The 20,059-nt window shown below is 54.8% G+C and overlaps 2 protein-coding genes across 3 annotated transcripts in view; one reads left to right on the forward strand and one right to left on the reverse strand.

Moving 5' to 3' along the window:
- Positions 1-3,093: 3,093 nt before the first annotated feature.
- Positions 3,094-17,312, reverse strand: ANKRD13A (ankyrin repeat domain 13A; the record flags this gene model as incomplete). Its single annotated transcript, XM_084271939.1, has 15 exons — positions 3,094-5,000; positions 5,742-5,806; positions 6,480-6,631; positions 7,377-7,487; positions 7,911-8,068; positions 8,434-8,570; positions 9,295-9,353; positions 10,099-10,180; positions 11,112-11,178; positions 12,274-12,469; positions 12,909-13,052; positions 13,707-13,752; positions 14,164-14,288; positions 14,408-14,540; positions 17,214-17,312. 15 exons carry the CDS (start codon positions 17,310-17,312, stop codon positions 4,802-4,804), a joined length of 1,773 nt encoding a protein of 590 aa, XP_084128065.1. The 3' UTR covers positions 3,094-4,801.
- A 1,730-nt stretch (positions 17,313-19,042) lies between these two features.
- Positions 19,043-20,059, forward strand: part of GIT2 (GIT ArfGAP 2) — a gene marked incomplete at its 5' end in the record, with an annotated part of 29,539 nt that continues 28,522 nt past the window's right edge. For both annotated transcript variants that reach the window (XM_084271804.1, XM_084271805.1), the window contains one exon: positions 19,043-19,094. In XM_084271804.1, the coding sequence (XP_084127930.1) occupies positions 19,043-19,094 (52 nt within the window). The remainder of the gene's footprint in view (positions 19,095-20,059) is intronic.

A 20,059-nucleotide genomic window follows, 5' to 3' on the forward strand; every position in this document is an offset into this window, starting at 1 on the left:
GTGCCGGCGGGGCGGGCCGGGCCGGGCCGTGCCCGGGGCGGGGCGGCAGGAACAGGAAGGGCCGGGCCGGGCTCACAAAGGCCGGCGGCGGGGCCGGGGCTGGCGATGGCGACGGTGCGGGGTTGGGCGATGGCCCTGCTGGCCCCGGGCCCGGCGGAGCGCGGCCGGCCCTACGCCGTGCTGCAGAAGCAGAACCTGGGTAAGGCGCGGCCGGGCCCCCTCCCCGTCTCCCCCGCCTCCCCATCTCCCCTCCCTCCCCATCTTCTCTCCCTCCCCTCCCTCCCAATCTCCCCTCTCCTCCCGCCCGGGCCCCCTCCCCATCTCCCCTCCCTCCCCGTCTCCCCTCTCCTCTGGTTTAACTTGCTCTTGAAGCTGGTTTCGGGGGTACCGGGGGAGGCTGCGCTCGGTCCCTGACCTCTGGTCCTCCCGCAGTGCTGCTGGGCAGCATCCTCAGCGCCCTGCTGCTCACCATCATCCTCATGGCCATCTGCGTCTACAAGCCGGTCCGGCGGCGGTAGCAGAGCGGGAGGCGGTGGGTCCATCGTGGGGACACGGTGCTGGTCCCAGCCGATTCGCCTGTCCCCCCATCCCCTTGCCTCTCCCGCCAGCGATGGATGCCCGGATGGATGATGGAGCGTGGGGCTCTTCACCTGGATGGAGGATGGGGCGCGAGGCTCTTCGCCCACACAGCATCACATGGCTCCATCACAATGCTGCTCCCAACGGCAGCCTGGCCACTTGCTGGGAATCGCAGCCTGGATCCTGGCAGACTGACCCTGGAGCTCCCAGGAGCGCTCCCATGGCAAGCCTGGCAGGGTTGGGGCAGGGTCTGGAGCAACGCACCATCCTCCCACAGCGCAGCGGCCCGAGAGCATCCCTGGGGCGTGCGGGGAGGCAGCGTGACCGGCTGGGACCCTGGTTCTGATGGGTGCTGGGGAAGTGTCCTGGGTCAGCACGAGGACGTGGCCGGGGTCCTGCTGTCACCTGAGCACACCCCTGCGCCCCGTTCCACCCCCTCAGGCTTTGCTCTGGGATGAAGCCAGCCCCTCGCTGGGCTGCGGAGCCTCAGGGGGTTGTAGCGCAGCCTTTGGAGACACCCCACAGGCAGAGAGGCCAAGGCAAACCCCGAGGCTGAGGAGCAGTGGCTGCGGGTCTGGCTGGTGCCTGGCACGGGGCAGAGATCCCAAAGCACGACCAGACCCTGGTGCTGGGCTGGTGGCTCCTGGGGGTCCCTGTTCTCACCCTGAACTAACCCCACCAGCAGCCACGCACCAGACCAGCCACACTGAACCCCCTCTAAATAGATGTGGATGAGGTTTCCCACCTTCCCCTCCTGTCCCCACGGGGGTGGGTTTGGGAGCTGTGGAGGGGCTGTGAGCCAGGCAGATGCTCAGGGCTCAGGCTCTCAGGAGCAGGCTGTGGTTCAGCTTCAGGCAGCCCCCTCCCTGGCACCCTCAGTGATAAACTGGAGTGTTTACACTGAAGTCACACCTGCAGATGAACGCTGCTATTTCGTTTTGCACTGCTGTGGGTAGTCAACTGGATTTTGCTTACTCAGTATTTACTATTTAACATAGGGCTGTACTGGCTAGTAATTTATTTGGTGTTTTAAAACTTAACTTCCCAGGCAACTGTGCTGCCCTGCTCTCTGCAGCCTGGCCTGCTTCCCAGCCAGCTTGTTCTCAAGGGCAGTGACCCCCCCTCATTGCAGTGTGGGGGGGTGGGTTCTTTGCTGCTCTGTGTGTAAAGTGAGGATAGGAGCCTGGCCTAGGGCAGGTTTAGTTACTTATCAGAGCAGGGTAATGCTGTTCTCTGCTTTCTGACCCTTTTGTTGGTCACTGAGTCCTGTTCCACTGATGGTTCTTGGCCCCAGGGTGAAGGTTGGGCTGGAGCTGGGTGCTGCCCAGGGAGGGGGGTGGATGGTGTGGCTACAGCTCAGCCTTTCCCCGAGCCATGTTCTTGTTTGTGTTCGTCCTCCCATCCTGCTGTGTCTCTTTGTACAAATAAAAAGCTGAGTAAACAACCCAGGACTCTTCTTTTGTGGCAGCTGGGCTGGCAGCAGTGTGGAGGGAGGAGGCAGTCGCCCTGCCTGCCTCTGCTGTGCCCTTGCTCAGGGAGGAGAGGGCGGTGGGTGGGCAGCTAGGAACTGAGGAGAATGGACTGAAAAGGAAAGCCCAGGCTGTGAGCAGGGCAGCTCCCAGCAGCTGTTACCCAAAGGCCACGTAGGTCAGTGCTGAAGATGATTTTGACTCACAAGGCAGCCAAAGCTGAGCAGGGAGAGGTTCCACCTCCAGCACATCACTGTGTGGAGCTTTCCTCCCTGAAATGCTGGCCCAAGCACCCAGGGAAGCAGCTTGGGCTGGCTTCCAGGAGCAGACACACAGGCACCACCAACACTCTGGAAACAGGGTTGGGTTGAGGGACTTAGAGCCCACTGTTTAAAAGCTACTTCCAGGCCTAGAAGCAGCTACTGCTGTTTGTAACTCTCAGCTGCACAAGCCTCAAGCTTCCATGGAAAGAGAAGCTGGACTCTGCTGTTAGGGAGCAGGCTCAGCATTTGTATCAGAGATGCTCCACAGCCTGCAGCTCACCTCCAGACCCTACACACACAACTCAGTCCAGAGCACTGAAGTGCCAGGAAAAAAAGCACAAAAATGAAACTGAAGCATCAGGAAACTGTTTCCAGGGCTGATGTGTCTCAGCCTGAGCTTCCTTTCAACAGAAGGACAGGTACCAGGACCTGTTAGGTGCCTCCAGTTACACTACTGAGAAAACAGCTTTGATTTTTCCTCCAGCACAGGAGGAGGAGCAGAAGATGCTGCTTCTCAACCCAGTACCACAAGATGGGAGCTGGGGGTTCAGAAGAGCAGCAGCTGCCTAAGGGAAGTAGAGCCTTCTGGATGGAACGATGCAAAGAGCACAGGGAAACAAACAGAACAAACCCAAATCCACCCCAGGTTTCAGTCCCAGACTAAGAAACAGGAGCTTAACAAAGCCTGACCTGAATCTGGGCGCTGTTCTGTGGTAAGCAGAGATTCCCCCCTCCCTGTAACCTTTGAACTGCTCGATACAAAGCCAGCAACGTCAGGCAGATGGTTTTACAAAGGCAACAGCACTCTTTATTGCCACCAGAGGAAAAAGCAGAGGCTCATCTCCTACCTCCCACCCTCACCAAGAGCCCAACACCACAGGATCCCTTCCTGGTGAGGGGGGAACCTGCAGTAATGCCCTTTGCAAAGACAGACACGGTTCTGCCCCGGGCTGCTGTGTGGGGCTGTCAGTGTTCCTGCCACCCCCACGCAGGCTGCAAGCTGTAGCATGAGAAAGGGCGCAGAGAGACCAGTTCCAGGGTAAGCTGAAGGAAACCTGAACTCATTTGCTGGGTGAAACGATGGGTTATCAGTTGAAAATAAGGGTTCCAGGTTACCAACCACCTCCCTGGTCGTGATGGAGTCCATGTGACAGTGGTTTTATAGTGGTTAATAGCTGCTCACGCAGAACCGCCCTGTTCTGCCCTAGGAGGAAGCGCAGGAGTAAGGTAGTAGTAAGATCAGGGTGTAGGTACCATGGGTTCTCCACACTCCCACCGGCTGGGGCAGAGGAGTATTGCTCCTGTTGAGCTGTGGTAAGGCTTTCCTGTGTACTTGTGGAGTGCACTTGAGAGTCACAGCGTGAGCACTGTAAACACTGAGAGCAGTGCAGGTAAAACAGCTACAAACTCGTTGTGTGAGGAGAGACCTGAGGAAAGCTGGTTAAAACAGACTGGTGAGCTGCTCCAGGCCCATCTGGGGGAGTGTGGCCAGACAGGCTTGTTCTAAAACCAATAAAAACCTTCAGATAAAAAAATATATGTATTCACATGAAGGATGAGCGTTTGGACTTTAAAAAGCAACAGGCGTTTCCCTTTGGGATGATGGAATTAAAACCTCCCTTCCTACAGTTTTATGTTAAAATTTCACCTGGAGTTTTCTCTTAGTTGAATTTAGCACCCACCACACAGGCACAGCCCCCAAGCAACCACAGAGAAGCACCTGCAACCATCCTTCCTTCCTTGCTGCCCTCTGACTAGCTGGTTTTGAATCACTGCAGAGAAGACCCCTTCAGCAGACAGACAGTCCCATTTCAGGAGCTAAGATCTTCCCAGCTACTTGTTGTGTCCTTTTATCATAAAGCACTGGTTTAATCTGGAGCTGGGATTAGCTGTTCAAGTATAAAATTATCCCTCTTAAGCAGGAGCACGTGATAAAGTCTCAGTAACCAGAGAAGACAGAACTAAGAGAAAACACCTGTCTGCATGGTGTGCTGTCAGCACAAAGAGCTACCATAGGTGTACCTATGCATATAGATACTCCTCCACATAACAACGGGAAGGAGCAGACAATGGCTTTGAATTAGTCAGAACTGACTAAGCAGATGAGTATTTCTTTGGTAAGTAATGAAGTTTCCCCTCCTGAATGCCCCACAAACCAGGGTTTCCAGCTTTCCTGCAATCCTGATGCTAAGCAAAATTCCCAGCTGCTCTTCAATAAATAGGTTTTGAGATAAAAAAAACTCATTCCTTCCAAGCTCAGACTGCACAGTCAGGGAGCCAAACACAATCAGGGAGCCAAGCAGAGAGTCCTGTGATCCCAAGCTCCCTCAAACCAAAATGAATCAGCTTTTTGTGGCCGACGACGCCAGCGGAGAAGGCAGGTGAAATGTTTACTTAAGCAGTCCAGGAGTGGTCTTCAGGCTGATGACTCTGAAAGCCTTCAGCGTGGTGCAGATTTGGTCATCCTTCCTTCAGGAGCTGGCTAGGGAGTTATTTTTCCACAAGAGAAAGCTGTAAAGCTTGCTGAAGCTCTGCATCTTCCTCTTCGCGACGCTGCTTCTCCCGCTCCTCCTGCTCCCGGACAGACAACTCCATGGCCAGCTGCAAGTCCTTCTCAAAACTGGAAGGTTCACTAGGGGTGCTGCACTGTGAGGTACCTGAGCTCGTTAGGTAGCTCTCCTGCAGTGCCCTGAAGGAGAAAGAGAACTTCCAGAAGTAAGAGAGAGCCCATTTCATGCTTCCCACACCGAGCCAGCCTAGCACCTGCCTTCTAACAGCAAGCATCTCACCCCAGAAAGCAGGGAGCAGTCCCAGGATTAGGGAGCAGTTGTTCTGACACCCATAAAAGTCCTTCACAGGTACCAGCAGTTAAATTTTCAATGGGTTTCTAAAAGCATTCTCAACAAGCCTAAAGGTCGCAGGATTTTCCACGTCCAAGAGAACCCAGAGGACGTGGTACTTTGTGTGCACAGAGATTTCTCTGCACTGACCTGCAGGAAGACCCCACAGACACCAGAGCATGCTCTCAGGGGGCCCTTAACTACACCTTGGTAAGTTTTTAAGGATCATATCATGATTGCTGAAAAGAAGGAAGAGCTACCCTGAGGTGTGACACATCTAATCCCTCACAGGGACCAAATTCAGAGCTTTAAGAGCAGGAGGACTGTGGTTGAGGACTGTAGCTCGTGCAGACCAGTGCCATGGCCAAGTTAGAGGGCTATGCTGCTTAAGCTGGGGAGACCCAGTTTAGAGCCCCTGCCCCTTGGAAAAGCACAAAGTTCAAAGCAGCCCAAGAAAACAGCCCTCACGTTCTGTGCTTCTGCTACCTACACACACCAGAAGGTTGCAGAATTACTTCATGCTGCTGCCTGAAACATTTGTGCTCTGTCACTGCAGGGCCTGGTGTGGAAAAGGAAGAAAAATTCCTCACCTCTGGTACTGTATGTTGAAGTCCTGTGAATATGCAACTGCTCCATTGGCGTGCACCCCTGCCTCCTGGAAACAGGGACAGACAGACAATTCCACAGCCATTAACAGATGCACCGTGCAACTAACTCACTGCTAACTCTGGAATCACTCTTATTTCACAGTCACAGAAATGTAGGGGTTGGAAGGGACCCCCAGAGCCCATGGGGTCCAATCCCCTGCCCAAGCAGGGTCCCTAGGACAGGGCACACAGGGCGGTGTCCAGACGGGGCTGGAATCTCTCCAGAGAAGGAGACTCCACACCCCCTGGGCAGCCTGTCCCAGGGCTCCCTCACCCTCACTGGGAAGAAGTTCTTCCCCACATTGGTGGGGAACTCCCTGTGCTCCAACCTGAGCCCATCGGCCCTTGTCCTGTCCCCACAGACACTGAGCAGAGGCTGCCCATGGCCCCCTGGGTCCCACCCTTCAGATATTGATAACCAGTGATCAGATCCCCTCTCAGTCTCTTTTCTCCAGGCTGAACAGCCCCAGCTCACTCAGCCTTTCCTCACATGGGGGATGCTCCAGGCCTTTAATCATCATTTCTCCTTTGAAATTCTGTTCTGTGACATTATGCCATTGTTTTCTTCTGAGGTTCTTAAAAACAACAGGCCCTACACTGATTTCGTTCAGGGATGCAGCTGCCACCACCCAGTCCCTGCAAACTGCCAGACCTGCACCACACAGAGCACAGCACACTTACTTTACTGCCTCCAGACTCCAGAAGACTCTGCTGGATAGCAAACTGCATGATCTCATTATCTTCATCCTGCACGTGTATGTTCCTGCCATCATCCTGGACGTGGTAAGACTTGGGAATCTCAAACACCGACTGGTCAACCTCGAAATTAGCACCTACAGAAGGCCAAGGTGGTTATAAAGGTGGCAGGGTGTGTTTTTACAAGTTGGGACTTCAAAAATCCTGATGAATGTTTATGAATGATTAAGTGAACTCCAGAAATTCAGCTCAACCACCCAGCTCCATATTCCAGCAGGCTCTGGAAGGCTTCTGTGGCAAACAAGCACAGCAGGAAGGCTGAATGCTGAGCCTTTGTTCAGGATGCTGGCAAGCTATCTGGATAAACCCAGCATGAAGCAGAGTGCTAAGGTGGCTGGACTCTGCCAAAAGCAGACTGGGAGGGAAAAATATAACAACAAAGGCTGCAGAAGATGAATCCAGCACTGGTTCTTCCAAGGCAACTCCCCATGAATGGGTCTGCAAGAGCTCACAGGACAGAGCATCACTGCATATACATGTCACCAGCATCCTACTCAAAATGTCATCCATGCTTTTGTGCAAGAAAGCAAACTCAGCTCTCACTTAACAGCAGTTCTGCATTCTTCCCACAGCAATAGCTGGCACAAGGATTTGGACCTCAAAATACTTGGGAAAGCTGCTAGAGCTGAGTTCAGTCAGTCTGGTGGGAGCAGCAGGGGGCTCAGTGTGAGCAGCATCACACACCCCAGAGCGGCTGCAACGCACTGCAGCTTCCTCTCTCCTGTGAGCGTGTTGCTCTCCACAGCTGTCACACCTCTCATCTGTGCATCCCACCCACAGAAACCTGGAAAGATGGGATGGCTGCATCTCTCTGCTCCTCACCTGGATCACACTGTGCCCCTCCAGCCGCTGGTGACGCTCTGTCAGCCGTCCTGCAGCCGTTGACGTTTTCAAACGTAATGCGGGCGTTCAGCACGTGGAACAGGGGGACTTCTGTAAGAGAATGCAAGATTTCCATCAAAAGAGAACTCTACAATTCACTTCCACACCTCCAGGCACATCAAACCCCTAGCTCCTTGCCCAATACATCCCATAAGCAGCATCCTATAATGATAAAGTAACCAGTAACCCACTTCACGGTGAAGTTCCCCTTAGTCATTCCACTCTCTTTCTCTAAATATCTTATTTCATAAGAAGATTTGCCAAGTCTAAGGCATTGAAGCTAAGAGGAGAGGGCCAGCAACAGCTCTTTCTTACATTATAACTCTGTCCCAGCCATTCTGAATTTGGATTCAGTGACCCCAGGTGTACAAGCCAACATACATCTGGGTTCTCAGTTCTAGGTGTCAGTGAGACAACCAGTAACAACAACGTGGGGTTTGTTAACACAGGCTGCAATGGGTTGCTAAACATTACCAATTTTGACAGGGAATCCTGGTGGAAATTCCAGGGTGATGAAATCCCTGAGCCTGGCAAAGTGTGCACTAGTTCTGGCCATCAGATCAACGATTGGGGTGACTTGTTCCATCAGAGACAAGGGAAACTCTTCGCTCATCCACAGGGTCGCTTTGAATCTGGAAGAGAAAGAGTCACAAAGGCAGCTTAAGTTTACAGGTCTGGAAGGGGGGTGAAGCAAAGTGCACAGCACTGGCACCTGCTTGAGAGGCAGAAGAGTTACTGCTCCAAGAAACCCAACCACACTCCTGGCCAGACTAAAGGCAGAGCACAGGAGGTTAATAACATGTTACAACGCTAGTCCAGCTACTTTCTTTAGCCTAGTAGAAGAGGAATTAGACTGTAGCTGAACACTTCAAGATCTCTCCTTTGATCAGTTTTGAAAGCTGGGGGAAAGCCACACTAGGTGTTTGTAAAAATGGCCTTGGGAGATGAGATGCCTGGGAAGAGACGAACTAGAACCAGTAATAAACTCGCTCCTCACTTCTGCGTTCGGATGGTGACTTCCTTGGGTCTTCCAATGTCCCTGCCTTTCAAATCAAAGTCTGGGTCCAAGTATTCCTCCAGGGTAATAGCAGTAGGATTGTTACTTGTGGCATACTCTGTTGTCTTGGTCGTATTCTGTAAGGGAAGAGAGGAAAAAACACACACACCCCCCCAAAGTATGGGCCAAACAGTGCCTCCCATAAGAGCCCTTTAGGCTACCTCCTGCAAAGGAACTCATTCTCCACCACAGACACCAGTGACACAGATATAAACAAACATGCACACAACTTAGACCACTTTCTGTGGAGGATAAAAGTCTCCAAGCATCATAGAGGCAGGAAAATCTAGTTAAACATACAGCTAGAAACCAACCAGCAAGGCACATGCAAGCTACAGCATTCCTAAGCCCCAAACCCCTCGTCACAGGCAAAGCTATGATGGGGTGAAACCCCTGCAATGCCATCCTGGTACAGAGCCAGCAGCTGGCCAACCTCCTCCTCTCTTTAGGTAAGTATGTACAGGCACAAGGGAGTTTTCTGAAGCTGTACTGAAACCTTTCCTGACCTGTTTCAGAAGGACAGGGGCTGGGCAGCTTTCCCCCCTCCCATCAATGTCCTGTCACCACTCACCCCCCAGCTCCTGCTCCACTAACAGCTTCTGTGCCTCTTTCATGTGGGTGTTTAGGAGGAGGTGCCTGCTATTCCTACAGAATGTTGGAGGGCTGAAACCAAACACAAATGTCCCCAGGGAAAAGGTAATCCTCAGAATCAGAACTGCCACCAGACTGAGGAAGCCAGAGGTGATTCCTCACACCTGGAACTGCCATGGACAGAGACCTCTGGGCCGTGGTGACACTCACCTGAGCACCATACTCATGCTCCACCGTACCCAGGAATGACTCCAGGGGGTTCCTGTCAGCTTCAGGTAACAGGAGGGAAAGAATAAAACAAAGTCTATTACTACTAATTAGCAGTAAAAATTACATACATGCTGGGCTAACAATCAAGGCTTCTAACCCAAAGTGAAGCCACTAACACTCCCTGTAAGCTCCACCACACAACCCCAGGACCCAAAGCTGACAGTGTAAAGCAGGTAGAACACAGGGAACAGCAGCAGAGATTTCCAGTGCTTTCTATCAGCAGAGAGCTTTATTATTCCCCAGGCCTCTCCTCCTGGGCCCCCAGGTTGGCCAACAAAGGGCAGCATTGCCATTTGAGGTTATGGGCTCCTCTAGAGCCAGATACCAGAAGCAGTTAGTGGACCAAAACAAGAAGTCCAAGCAAAGAAAGCCTGGGTGGATCTTGTAATCATGGTCAAAGTGAAGTAAAGACATGGTCAGAGTGAAGTAAAGCCACAGATGCCTTCCCAGGCAGGAAAAAAGCATGGGAAGGTGCAGCCTTTTAAAACTCCCAATAAACTTTGGACAGTTCTGAAGGGCTCTCCAGTCTCTAAACACAGTTAGGATAAATGCCAGTTCATTGGCAAGTCAGGGGCTGGGTGCTGAGCCACCCCAGACACACAACACATGAAATGAAAGCTGGGCAAAGGCAGCAAGAAGAGTATTTCCCTTGTCTGTCTGCCCATCTTGCCCGCAGCCACACAGAGGAGGTACCAGGGAGCCCAAAGCTCCTCCTCATTTCCAGTTATCCTACAGGGACTCTACCTTTGTATCTCTTCTTCTCCTCTTCTGTTAGATGCTCCGTTCGGATTTTAGTGACCACGTTCACGTTGTTTGCAATGTACACCTTCAAGACAGGTAAACAAAGGGCACACCCCAAAAAGCATCACAGGTTAAAGAAGAGTTGTCTTTGGCAAAACACCACACACACAAAGCTAAGGAGAGGATAAAGCAGCACCGCCCTGCCTCTGCTAGAGATCTTCATCCTCCACATGCTGGCCATGCTGTGCTTCCCTCTGCCTATTCGCTTTGGGATCATGGAAATCCCACCTAATTTACTGGTCAGAGAGTGATGCCAAGGCTGACAACACATGCCACCTGCTGGGAATGCTGACATAGTAAGGAACACTAGGAATTGCACTCAGGGACCCAGCCTCCTCTTCTGCAGGCTGAGCACCCCCAGCTCCCTCAGCCGCCCCTCGGAAGGTTTGCTGCCCTCCAGCCCCTTCCCCAGCCTGGCTGCTTGTCTCTGGATTCCCTCCAGGATCTCAGTGTCTCTCTGGTAGTGAGGGACCCAGATTTGCAGAACATATCTAAGCATCAGTCTGGCTCATGGCATGTTCAGGGTGTTTTAATTTACCAGCAGTCATTTACTACTTGAAAGCAGGACGTGACCCACGGCAGCAGGAAGGTGTCTCTCCTGCCAGCACTGCTACCAGAGAGCACTCAAGGCTTCACCCACGAGCTCCCTGTCCTTTAAATGGAACTGGCACCACTCAGTAAGAAGTGAAAGTCCAGTTTGGGGGGAGTTCTAGCAGTTCTGCTGAATCTTTTGCCCCACCTTGTCCTGAAATGCTCTGATCCTCCCTCTGCCCTAAAGCCCCTCCCGACATTCCCACACACCTTCCCTCCCTCAAGCTCAGCTCCTCACTCCTGCTGGCAGCACACTAAAGCTCTCCATGGGAGGATTAAGACCTGAAACATTTAGGAAATAAAGGCAAAACAGGATCACAGTCAGTTTGCTGTAAGATCTCTTGAAAGAAAGGAATGGGCTTTACCTTTGCTTCGTAGCCATTCACTCCTTCTGCTTTCTCTGTCCTCCACACCCAGAAGCCAGACGTGGTTCTGACAAAAAGAGAACACCAGCAGTGTCAGCACAGCTGCATTTCTACAGTCCCCAGCCTGTTCTGCTGTGAACAGCATTTCACTGGTCATTTGATCATTAACCCCTAAGAAAAGCACAGGTCTGTCCTCACAAGGGGCTCAGGAAGCCATACACTCACTGCTCTTATTGAGCCTGTGGCCAAAGCACAAAGGCTGGGAGATTTTCCACCCAGATGTGGATATCTGAGCCACAGAGGAGGACAGCCTAAAAACATACCAATTTATTTAATTTACCTTGTTTGACAGCCTGGGCAAAGCAGGTTTAACACCCAGTTTGGTATCAAAAGTAACCTGCCACTGCAGTTTGGGGAACCAGAGTAGGAATAGTCATGTTTAAGGACTCTTAAGTTTCTGGATGTGCAGATTCAGCAGTTCCCAAAGCTCAGGGAACATCCCAGGTACCAATTCAAGAGGGTACCAAATACCCAGGAGAGTGATGCTGGAATTACACATCTCCATGTCTGGCTGCAGGGGAGGTTTACAGCATCACAGAGCCCTCTGAAAGGAGCCTCAGAGGGAGGACTGTCTGAGCTGAGCTGACAGGTACCTGGATAAAGGTGTGTCTGCACAGAGACACTCCAGGCACGTGGTTCTACTGACTGTATCAGCGTGAGATCCAACTGACTCAGCTACAAGCTGCCAGTTCTCACCCATTACCACCAGCACCACCTGTATGGACCTGGGTGAAATGTGAGCTGATCTCCTCAACACCATAAACCACAAACTTTCCTTCTGCAAATCAGTTCCTTCAGCTGGGCAACAAACCAGCTCTGTGACCCTTGGGGTCCCTTCCAGCCCAGACCAGTCTGGGATTCTGTGATTCTACAGGGAGTGGACACCTTCTTGGTATGGGAGTGTTTTGACAAGAAGCCTTTCCTTTGCATGGGCTGAAACAAACACTCCAATTTAGGGCTGTTTAGTTCACATTAAAGTCTCCTAATTTTAAGGCACCTGTACCATTTTTCACAATGATTATGGCTTTTCCCAGACTCTGCAGCTCAAACCTGGGATTAAACACTCCAGTGTTTCTTTGTCAGGATAAACTCCCTGCCTTACCTTTCAAAAGCAATGTTTCTTGTATCAAGGCACGTGTTGATGATGGGAGAGGTAAGGCGTCTCTCCACATCCTTCTTTTTGGGTGTCATGGATCCCAGTGTCAAACGCTTCATGTGCTGGGAGATCTCGAAGCGCTCCGTGGTGACAAACCTATCGTCGTGGTTTATCTCGATCAGTTCTGCCCAGCCACCAGTATCTGTTGGGAATAATACAGCTCAACCTCAAAAAAAACCCTCCACAACAGCATTCCAGAACGAAAAACTGAGAATATACTGGTTAACAGATCAGGGTGGGTGCTAATCCATGGTATTTTGGACTCAGCTGAGATCAGATTTGGAGGTGTATCTAGATTATCTCTTTTATCTGGGAGGCAGGAGGACAGAAAGGACAAAACTAAAGCACTGGAGTGGAATTTTAGCCCTACTATCACATTTTTACCTCACATTTACTCAAACAAAAATTGAGATGCTGTGTTTGGACACAAACAAGTATCTGAGAGGCACCCAGAGAGCACGTGTATAAAGCTACAGAATTCAGCCCTCGGCCTCAACTGGTCTTTCTGTGCAGGTGGGATTTCTCCCTGTGGCTCACACAGTATTTGGCCATTGGTGCCACAGACATGGTGAAGTGTTTACCTTCTCCCTTGAAGATTAAGCTACGCCTTCCTCTCTCCCAGCTCATGTTTTCAAAGCCCAGCAAGGTGATATCCACACGCAGCTTGGAACCGCTTTTCCAGATGCGGCAGACGTCGCTGGGACAAACCCTGGACACCAGAGGGACTGGGGGAGGAAATGAGAAGCACGTCAGTGGAAAGCATCTGGGAGAGACAGGGCACAGGAACCTGAGCTCAAGCAGAAGCCATGCCCCTGATATGGGACTGCTGATCTTTATTCCAGAGGAGGTGAGATACTGACCCTCGTTCTGTCTAAGAACGATCAGTTTAGGGACAAAATGCACCAAGCATGAATGTGTAAAGGAAGAAGACATTGGAGTTCAGGCTACAAGATGGGAAATGGCCTAAACCCCATCTCCTAGCTGCTGGGAAAATTAAGTAAGGCCCAGCACTTGCTCCTGTAAAGGAGATGTAGGTGCTTCCCACAGTCTGTGCATCCGCACACAAGGTGTATCGCTGCCGTAGCCATTGACAGCCAGCGAGACACAACCCCAGGACACCACACCCCAAAGAGTCTCTGGCAGCTCTAACCACAGCTAAACTCAAACTTGTTGCTACAAACAAGCAGAAACCCCGCCAACCAAACCAACAGGAAACAAACAGCAGCGTGACAAAGCTTTCAGAGGCTGAGAGGTGGAGAGGGAAGTGTTCTGGGGAGCAAAACCTTCTCTGTGCACCCTTTGGGACGTGACATCTGTACGTGAGCAGGTCCCCTTGCCCGTGGCAAAGAGGGAGAGGTGACAGCAAGCAGGGTTCTTACCCCAGCTAGTGAACTCCCATTTCATTTCCACATAGAAGTCAGGAGTCTGGAGAAGGAAAACACTGGATGAGTACTTCCTGGACTGGTTTTAATTTAGCATTCAGCACAGCGTTTCTTGTGGATGTTTTAGGTAAAGGAAAATGAAAGAGCAGAACTGGAGACATTAAGAAAATGAAATTGAAACTGAAAAATCACATGAGCCTCTGGCCTGGCACTGCTGCTTTCTGGTAAGCTCCTCTTCCTTGTTTTACCAGAGGAGCAGCAACACCTTCCAGATTCAACCAATGCTGGACTAAGGATTTCAAAGCAAAGCCAAGGTAAAAAGTCCCCAGCTCCCACAGCGTTAGGGAATATGCAAGTTGGAACAAAGAGCACAACTTCTCATCCAATTCCAGTTAACTGAACTACATGAACGAGAATTGCAGTCCAGACTAAGAGGGCTAAACTAAGAAATTACCTCATTAATCTTTTGGAGTAACTCTGGAACTCCTCCCAGTGTCATAGAGGTCTGCTGGTAGTCCCGATGCTGCAGAATCATCTGCACCATCTCTGGGTCTCCTGTACTGACTGCCTCATGTAGAACTGCAAGGAAACCAGACACGAGCTAATTCCAGCTGCTCCACAACCCCAAAGCAGCCAAAACACAGCAGCTGCAACTGAGCAGCGTTAACACACGACTCCCACCCTCCAGCCCTTGTTACCTGTCCATCCCTGGGCGTTCTCCTTCGTTACATCTGCCTTGTGCTGAAGGAGGACTTTGGCAGATTCTATGTAACCCAGGGAAACAGCAAGGTGCAGCAAGGTCCGGCCTCGTGGGTCACGCTGATCAACATCCTGTTGGGTATCCCAGAGAGAAACAATGCTGAAGCTGTCCAAGCAAACACAACTCCTCTGAGAAGATGGATAAACAATGCCTGATGGTACAAGTAATCCATGAGTCAATATTCCCTGGGAACCCCCACGTATCAGTCCGTGGGGCACGGCTGACTCTGTTTTCACACAGTGCTGTGCCACCCTTCTGCACCCACAGCCTCTTCCCCACTGGAATACAGAGAGAAGCAGAAGGCAGCCTGTGAAGCCAACACGGTAGGAACTGAAAGACAGGACTAAGCTCTTGCTGATGCCTCTCCTTTCTTTGTCTGTAATCATTTCCCCTTCAGAAGGGGTCTCTCTCAGGAGAAGAGGGGATTCTCAACTGCACCAGGGATGGTCAACAGCCTGAGAGACAACAGAACAGGGGGGAAGGAAGAAGGGGGGTAAAAAAAGAAAGGAACAGGGAGCACAACACCAATTTTATACACCACTCATTCAAAGTACAGAAGCAAATGGTATTTTACAAGGCATCCACTTGACTGACACACACAGCACGATGAGGAGTGAGCGCGTTTCGTACAGGTCACTACAGAAAGCACTACACAGGCAGGAATACCCAAAGCATGCAAGCACAGCGTACTCATACCTTACTTATTTTTCACTATTAGCTTAGAGATTTGAAACAGAAGAGCATCTATAACTAAAGGAAAAGGGGAAAGTCAATAGCAGAATAAGAAAGGAAAGTTATTATGCAAGTTAACACGGTTATCTGACAGCTTTACGTTGGAAAGGAGAGCACAGAGTGGGGACAGCTGCGTCTTAAAGTGTTCTCTTTCCACCTCTGTGGTGGAATGGGGGTTAATTTGCTTCCCCACTTCATGCTGTTTGCTGCCCTGATGGGTGAAGGACTCCAGGGCATCCCTCCCAGTTGCCTCTGTGGCTGCTGACTGGTAACCACACCTGCTTCCCGTCTTGTGCCACGCCAAGCGCAGCAGGGAAGTGTCTTTGGGTTCCCTCACGCACCCCTCGGCCAGCAGGGAGCTCATCCCAAGGAAGCAGGAGGAAACATGATCTTGGGAACACTTTAAAGCAAAAGGAAGTTATTTAAAAGCAGATGGAGGAAGTAAGAGATGGACATATTCCATCCTAAGATGCTGCTCGCGCCCGTACAGCAGCAGGGAGCAGCACACACCAATGCAGCCTCACTCTAACAACCCTTTTTTAATTACAGACTTTCACAGATGAGAATGTTACTGAAATCGATGCACAGAACCAACGTGCCAGCAAGGGTAGAGGTTTTGTTAAGGAATAATCATAGAATCTCAGGCTGGTCTGGGTTGGGAGGGACCCCAAGGGTCACAGAGCTCCAACCCCCTGCCACAGGCAGGGCCACCAACCTCCAGCCCTGGAGCTACACAAGGTTGCCCAGGGCCCCATCCAACCTGGCCTTGGACACCCCCAGGGATGGGGCACCCACCCCCTCTCTGGGCAGCCCCTTCCAGCCCCTCACCACTCTCTCTGCAAAGAACTTCCCCCCAATATCTCCTCTCACCCTTCCCTCCTCCAGCTTCACTCCATCCCCCTTGTCCTGCCAGTCTCTGCCCTTTAACAAGCTGATTCCCCTCCTGTTCCTCTGCTCCCTTCAGGGACTGGAAGGCTGCAGTGAGGTCCCCCCACAGCCCAGCTCCTTCAGCCTCTCTTCGTAGAGGAGCTGCTCCAGCCCTCTGATCATCTCCATGGCCCTCCTAAGATCCCATGAATTACAGAAATGAGCAACCACATTCCAAAGATCCTCCTAAAACCAGGAGCGTGCCCTGAGCAGCATCAGCATCCTGCGGGGTCCCGTGAGGGCTCCGGATGACAGTCACTAGCTGGGAGGTGGCACAGCTCATCTTTGGCTCCTGTACCCGTGGTGTCAGGTACAAGGTAACTGATACCCCCTGCTCCTGCACACTTTCCCTGAGCTAGCAAGCCCCAGAGCCTTCCCACGACGGATGTTTGCTGCTCCAGCCCTGCCGCAGCTTTTCAGGGCAGCAGCTCCTGGCGTCATCACCAGTTCTCACTGGAGAGGGAACAGCTCTGTCTTTTTCTACTCTACAGCACAAAACAATGAGCCTTCTTTCCCCCCCCCCCTTCTTATTTTTTCTTTGCCAGAGATGCTGAAAACATTCCAGCCAGTATCAAACTACTACCCCCACAGTACTGGACAGTAACGAAGCCCTAAGTACTGCTGGTCCTGGGCAAGCCAGAGGCTGGTTTAACCCACCTTTGCTGCACACTGACTTCCCTTTAAGGTAAGTGGCTACCTGTTGCTTTTCTGGCACAGAAAAACAATGAGCATCCATCATATCTGCTCCCCCTGGCCCGTTTCAACATCTCCTGCTGCCTTCTGCAGAGCTATTCTGCAACACTCAGAGCGCAGCCCGACACAGAAGCCAGTGTGTGGTATCTTACATAAAGAAAAGGCATATCCATACCCCTTCTTACATCACTCCTGCAACCACAAAAACAGGCGAAGGAAAAGCAGCACAACAATCCCCTCAGCCCAGCACACAGACCTGAGGGTCCCACTGAGGCTGTTTCTCCCCAGAAGGGCAGTAAGTGGGAGGGCAGCAAGCCCCGTGCAGTGGCACAAGCTCTTTTGGGGCCACCAGCCCCCCCCCAGCCCATCCACTGCCCAGGTACGTGGGTTACCTTGTCCTGCAGCTCTTCGTCCAGCCGCCTGTAGTCATTGTTCCAGACCAGGACGTGCAGGGGGAACACGCTGCTGGCCCTGCCAGGGGAACTCATCATGCCACACACCTGCCGAGCCGGGGAGGCAGGGTGCCTACCCTCACCGGTCCCCCCTCTCTGTGTTTTGGAGACCCCAGATTACTCACGCTCTGACCCCTTGAGCTTCTCCTCTCTGCTGCCACCCACCTGCCCCAGACAGGGCAGGGGTCTGGGGTGGGGGGAACACTGAGCCACAAGCCCTGGCAAACCCTTCAGCCCGCTCCAAGGGGTACCCTGCTCCTGCTGCCTCACAGCCAGGGGGTCTCCCCTCCTCCTGCTGCCCCACAGCCTGGGGGTCTCCCCTCCTCCTCGTACCCCCCACAACCTGGGTGTCTCCCTTCCTCTTGCTACCCCCACACCCTGGGGGTCTCCCCTCCTCCTGCTGCCCCACAGCCCAGGGGTCTCCCCTCCTCCTGCTGCCCCACAGCCCGGGGGGGTCTCCCCTCCTCCTGCTACCCCAACACCCCGGGGGGGGTCTCCCCTCCTCCTGCTATCCCCACACCCCGGGGGGGTCTCCCCTCCTCCTGCTACCCCCACACCCCGGGGGGGTCTTCCCTCCTCCTGCTATCCCCACACCCCGGGGGTCTCCCCTCCTCCTGCTGCCCCACAGCCCAGGGGTCTCCCTTCCTCTTGCTACCCTCACACCCCGGGGGGGGTCTCCCCTCCTCCTCCTGCCCCCTCACCCCAGGGGTCTCCCCTCCTCCTGGCGCCTCCCGCAGCCCTCCACAGGCCCCGGGCTCCCCTGCTCCCGGTACTCCCGCGGCCCCTCAGTCCCGAGGGCCTCCCCTGCTCCTGGCACCCTCACAGGCCCCCACCCCGGGTTCTCCCCTCACTCCCGGGGGTCTCCCCTCACTCCCGGGGGTCTCCCCTCACTCCCGGTACCCCCTCCCCCGGGCCTCCCCCGCTCCCGGCGCACCCGCAGCCCCCCCCGGGCCTCCCGCGCCCCACACACCCGGCCGCCTCCGCGCCCCTCCTTCCGGCCTGCCCAGGGCTGCGGCCGGGACGGACCACAGCGCGGCGGGCGGCGGGGGGGGGCTCCCCCTCGCTTCCCTCCAGCCCGCCGCCACCGGCGAGCCTAGGGAAAGAGGAAGCTGCTGTTCCCCGCTCAATCCGCTCCCCCTCTTCCCCCCGCGCGGGCGGGCAGGTGGAGCATTCCGCCCGCGAGCTGCCCCCATTGCTCTCCGCGCCGAGGGGAGGTAGCGCGGCGTCGGGCCGGACGCGGAGCTTAGCACTGGCTGTGTCTCCCCCCTCCCCCGACGAGCGTTGGTTTCGCCCGCTCGCTCTGCCGCCGCCATGATGGGTGAGGGCAGGGCTCGCTAGAGAGCAGCTTCTTCCGCCCGCCTGCGGCGCCAGGCTTCCGCGGCAACTCGCTTCTCGCTGCTCCCCTTCTGCCGTAGTCCGAGGGGACGGCGAGCAGGCCGGTGCAGCCACTTACGGCAGGTCCCCGCGCTCCCGCACAGTAGCGGAGCGCAGCCCGCAGCCGGGCGTCTGCCAGGGACAAACATGTCCGGCTTCCCCCAGGCTGACTACCGCCCTTTTGCCAGGAGCCAACATGGCGCCCCGGCCCCGCCCCTCGCTGCCCGGCCGAAGCCAACCCTGAGCTCGGCGAGCAGCTCTGGTGTTGGGGTGAATAGCGCCGGTGGCGCTGCGGCGCGCATGCGCGCTGCCGCCTGGTCTGGGCCGCCTGGCGGGGGCTGGCGGCGCGGGCCCGTTACGGCGGCAGGAAGCGCCCGGTCCCGCCGCCGCTCACCATGTCGAAGCGCCTGAGGAGCAGCGAGGTCTGCGCCGACTGCAGCGCCCAGGGTAGGCAGCGGCCTCGGCGGCGGCCTCGACAGCGCGGCGGAGGCGCCTCGGCGGCCGGGGAGAGCCCATCCCCCCCGCCTCAGACCGGGCAGCGCCGCTTCCCCCCCCCCCCCCCCCCCGCCCTCCTTCCCTCCCTCCCGGGCGCTGGGGGGGCGCGGGCAGGTGGCGGCTGTGGGGGGCGGGAAGCGCCGGGGCTCCGCCATGGCCGCGGGGGTTGAGGGAGCGAGGGGGGTCTCCTGTCAGCGGGGCCGACCCCGGGAGCGGCCCCGGCGCGGCGGGGAAGCGCGGTGCCGCGTCCCGGGAGGGGAAGGGAGGGGGCAGGCGGCGGTCCCCGCTCGGCCCCGCGGCTCCCCGGCGCTGCTCGGGGCTGTCACCGCCTCGTAGCGTCTCCCCTTCGGCGGGGAGCCGGGTTCCGACCCCTTTTCGGCCGGTTTGTCCCGTCTCGGCCCTTTCCCGAGGGAGCCGTTCTCTTCCCCGAGCACCCCCCGCCTCAGGCTGCTGTCACTTGGCCCGTAAGGCGCCCCGGGAGCCCGGCCGGGACCCCCCTCCCCGCCCTGTCAGGGCCCCCCGGGGCCGCGCTGAGGGACCAGACCTTCGGGGAACGGCCTGTGGACAACCGCCGCGCTCGGCTTCGAAGTAAATCGGGAAGTTGTCGGCTTGGGAAGGAGGAAGGGTTACCTACGGGAGCCTGCGGTCACCGAGCCCGGCGCTGGGAGCAGGGCGCGGGTTGCGGAGGGGGCAGTGGCTGGCTTGGGGGGTGTGGGGGGGCTTTGAGGAGAGCAGGACCGGCTCTGGAGACATCCCTTGTTCTCGGAGTCGGGGGGGAGGCGGCGTTTGGGCTTGGAGGGTGCATGGCATGCCCAAACCTGGGTGTGCCGTGCCGGTATCCCGGGCTTCCAAGGGAGGGCTGTCCCGAAGCACCTGATAGATGGGGGTTGGAAACACTCAGCAAGAGGCACGCGTGT

This window comes from Gallinula chloropus (genome assembly GCF_964237585.1).
Source record: "Gallinula chloropus genome assembly, chromosome: 17".
Classification (NCBI taxonomy): Eukaryota; Metazoa; Chordata; class Aves; order Gruiformes; family Rallidae; genus Gallinula; species Gallinula chloropus.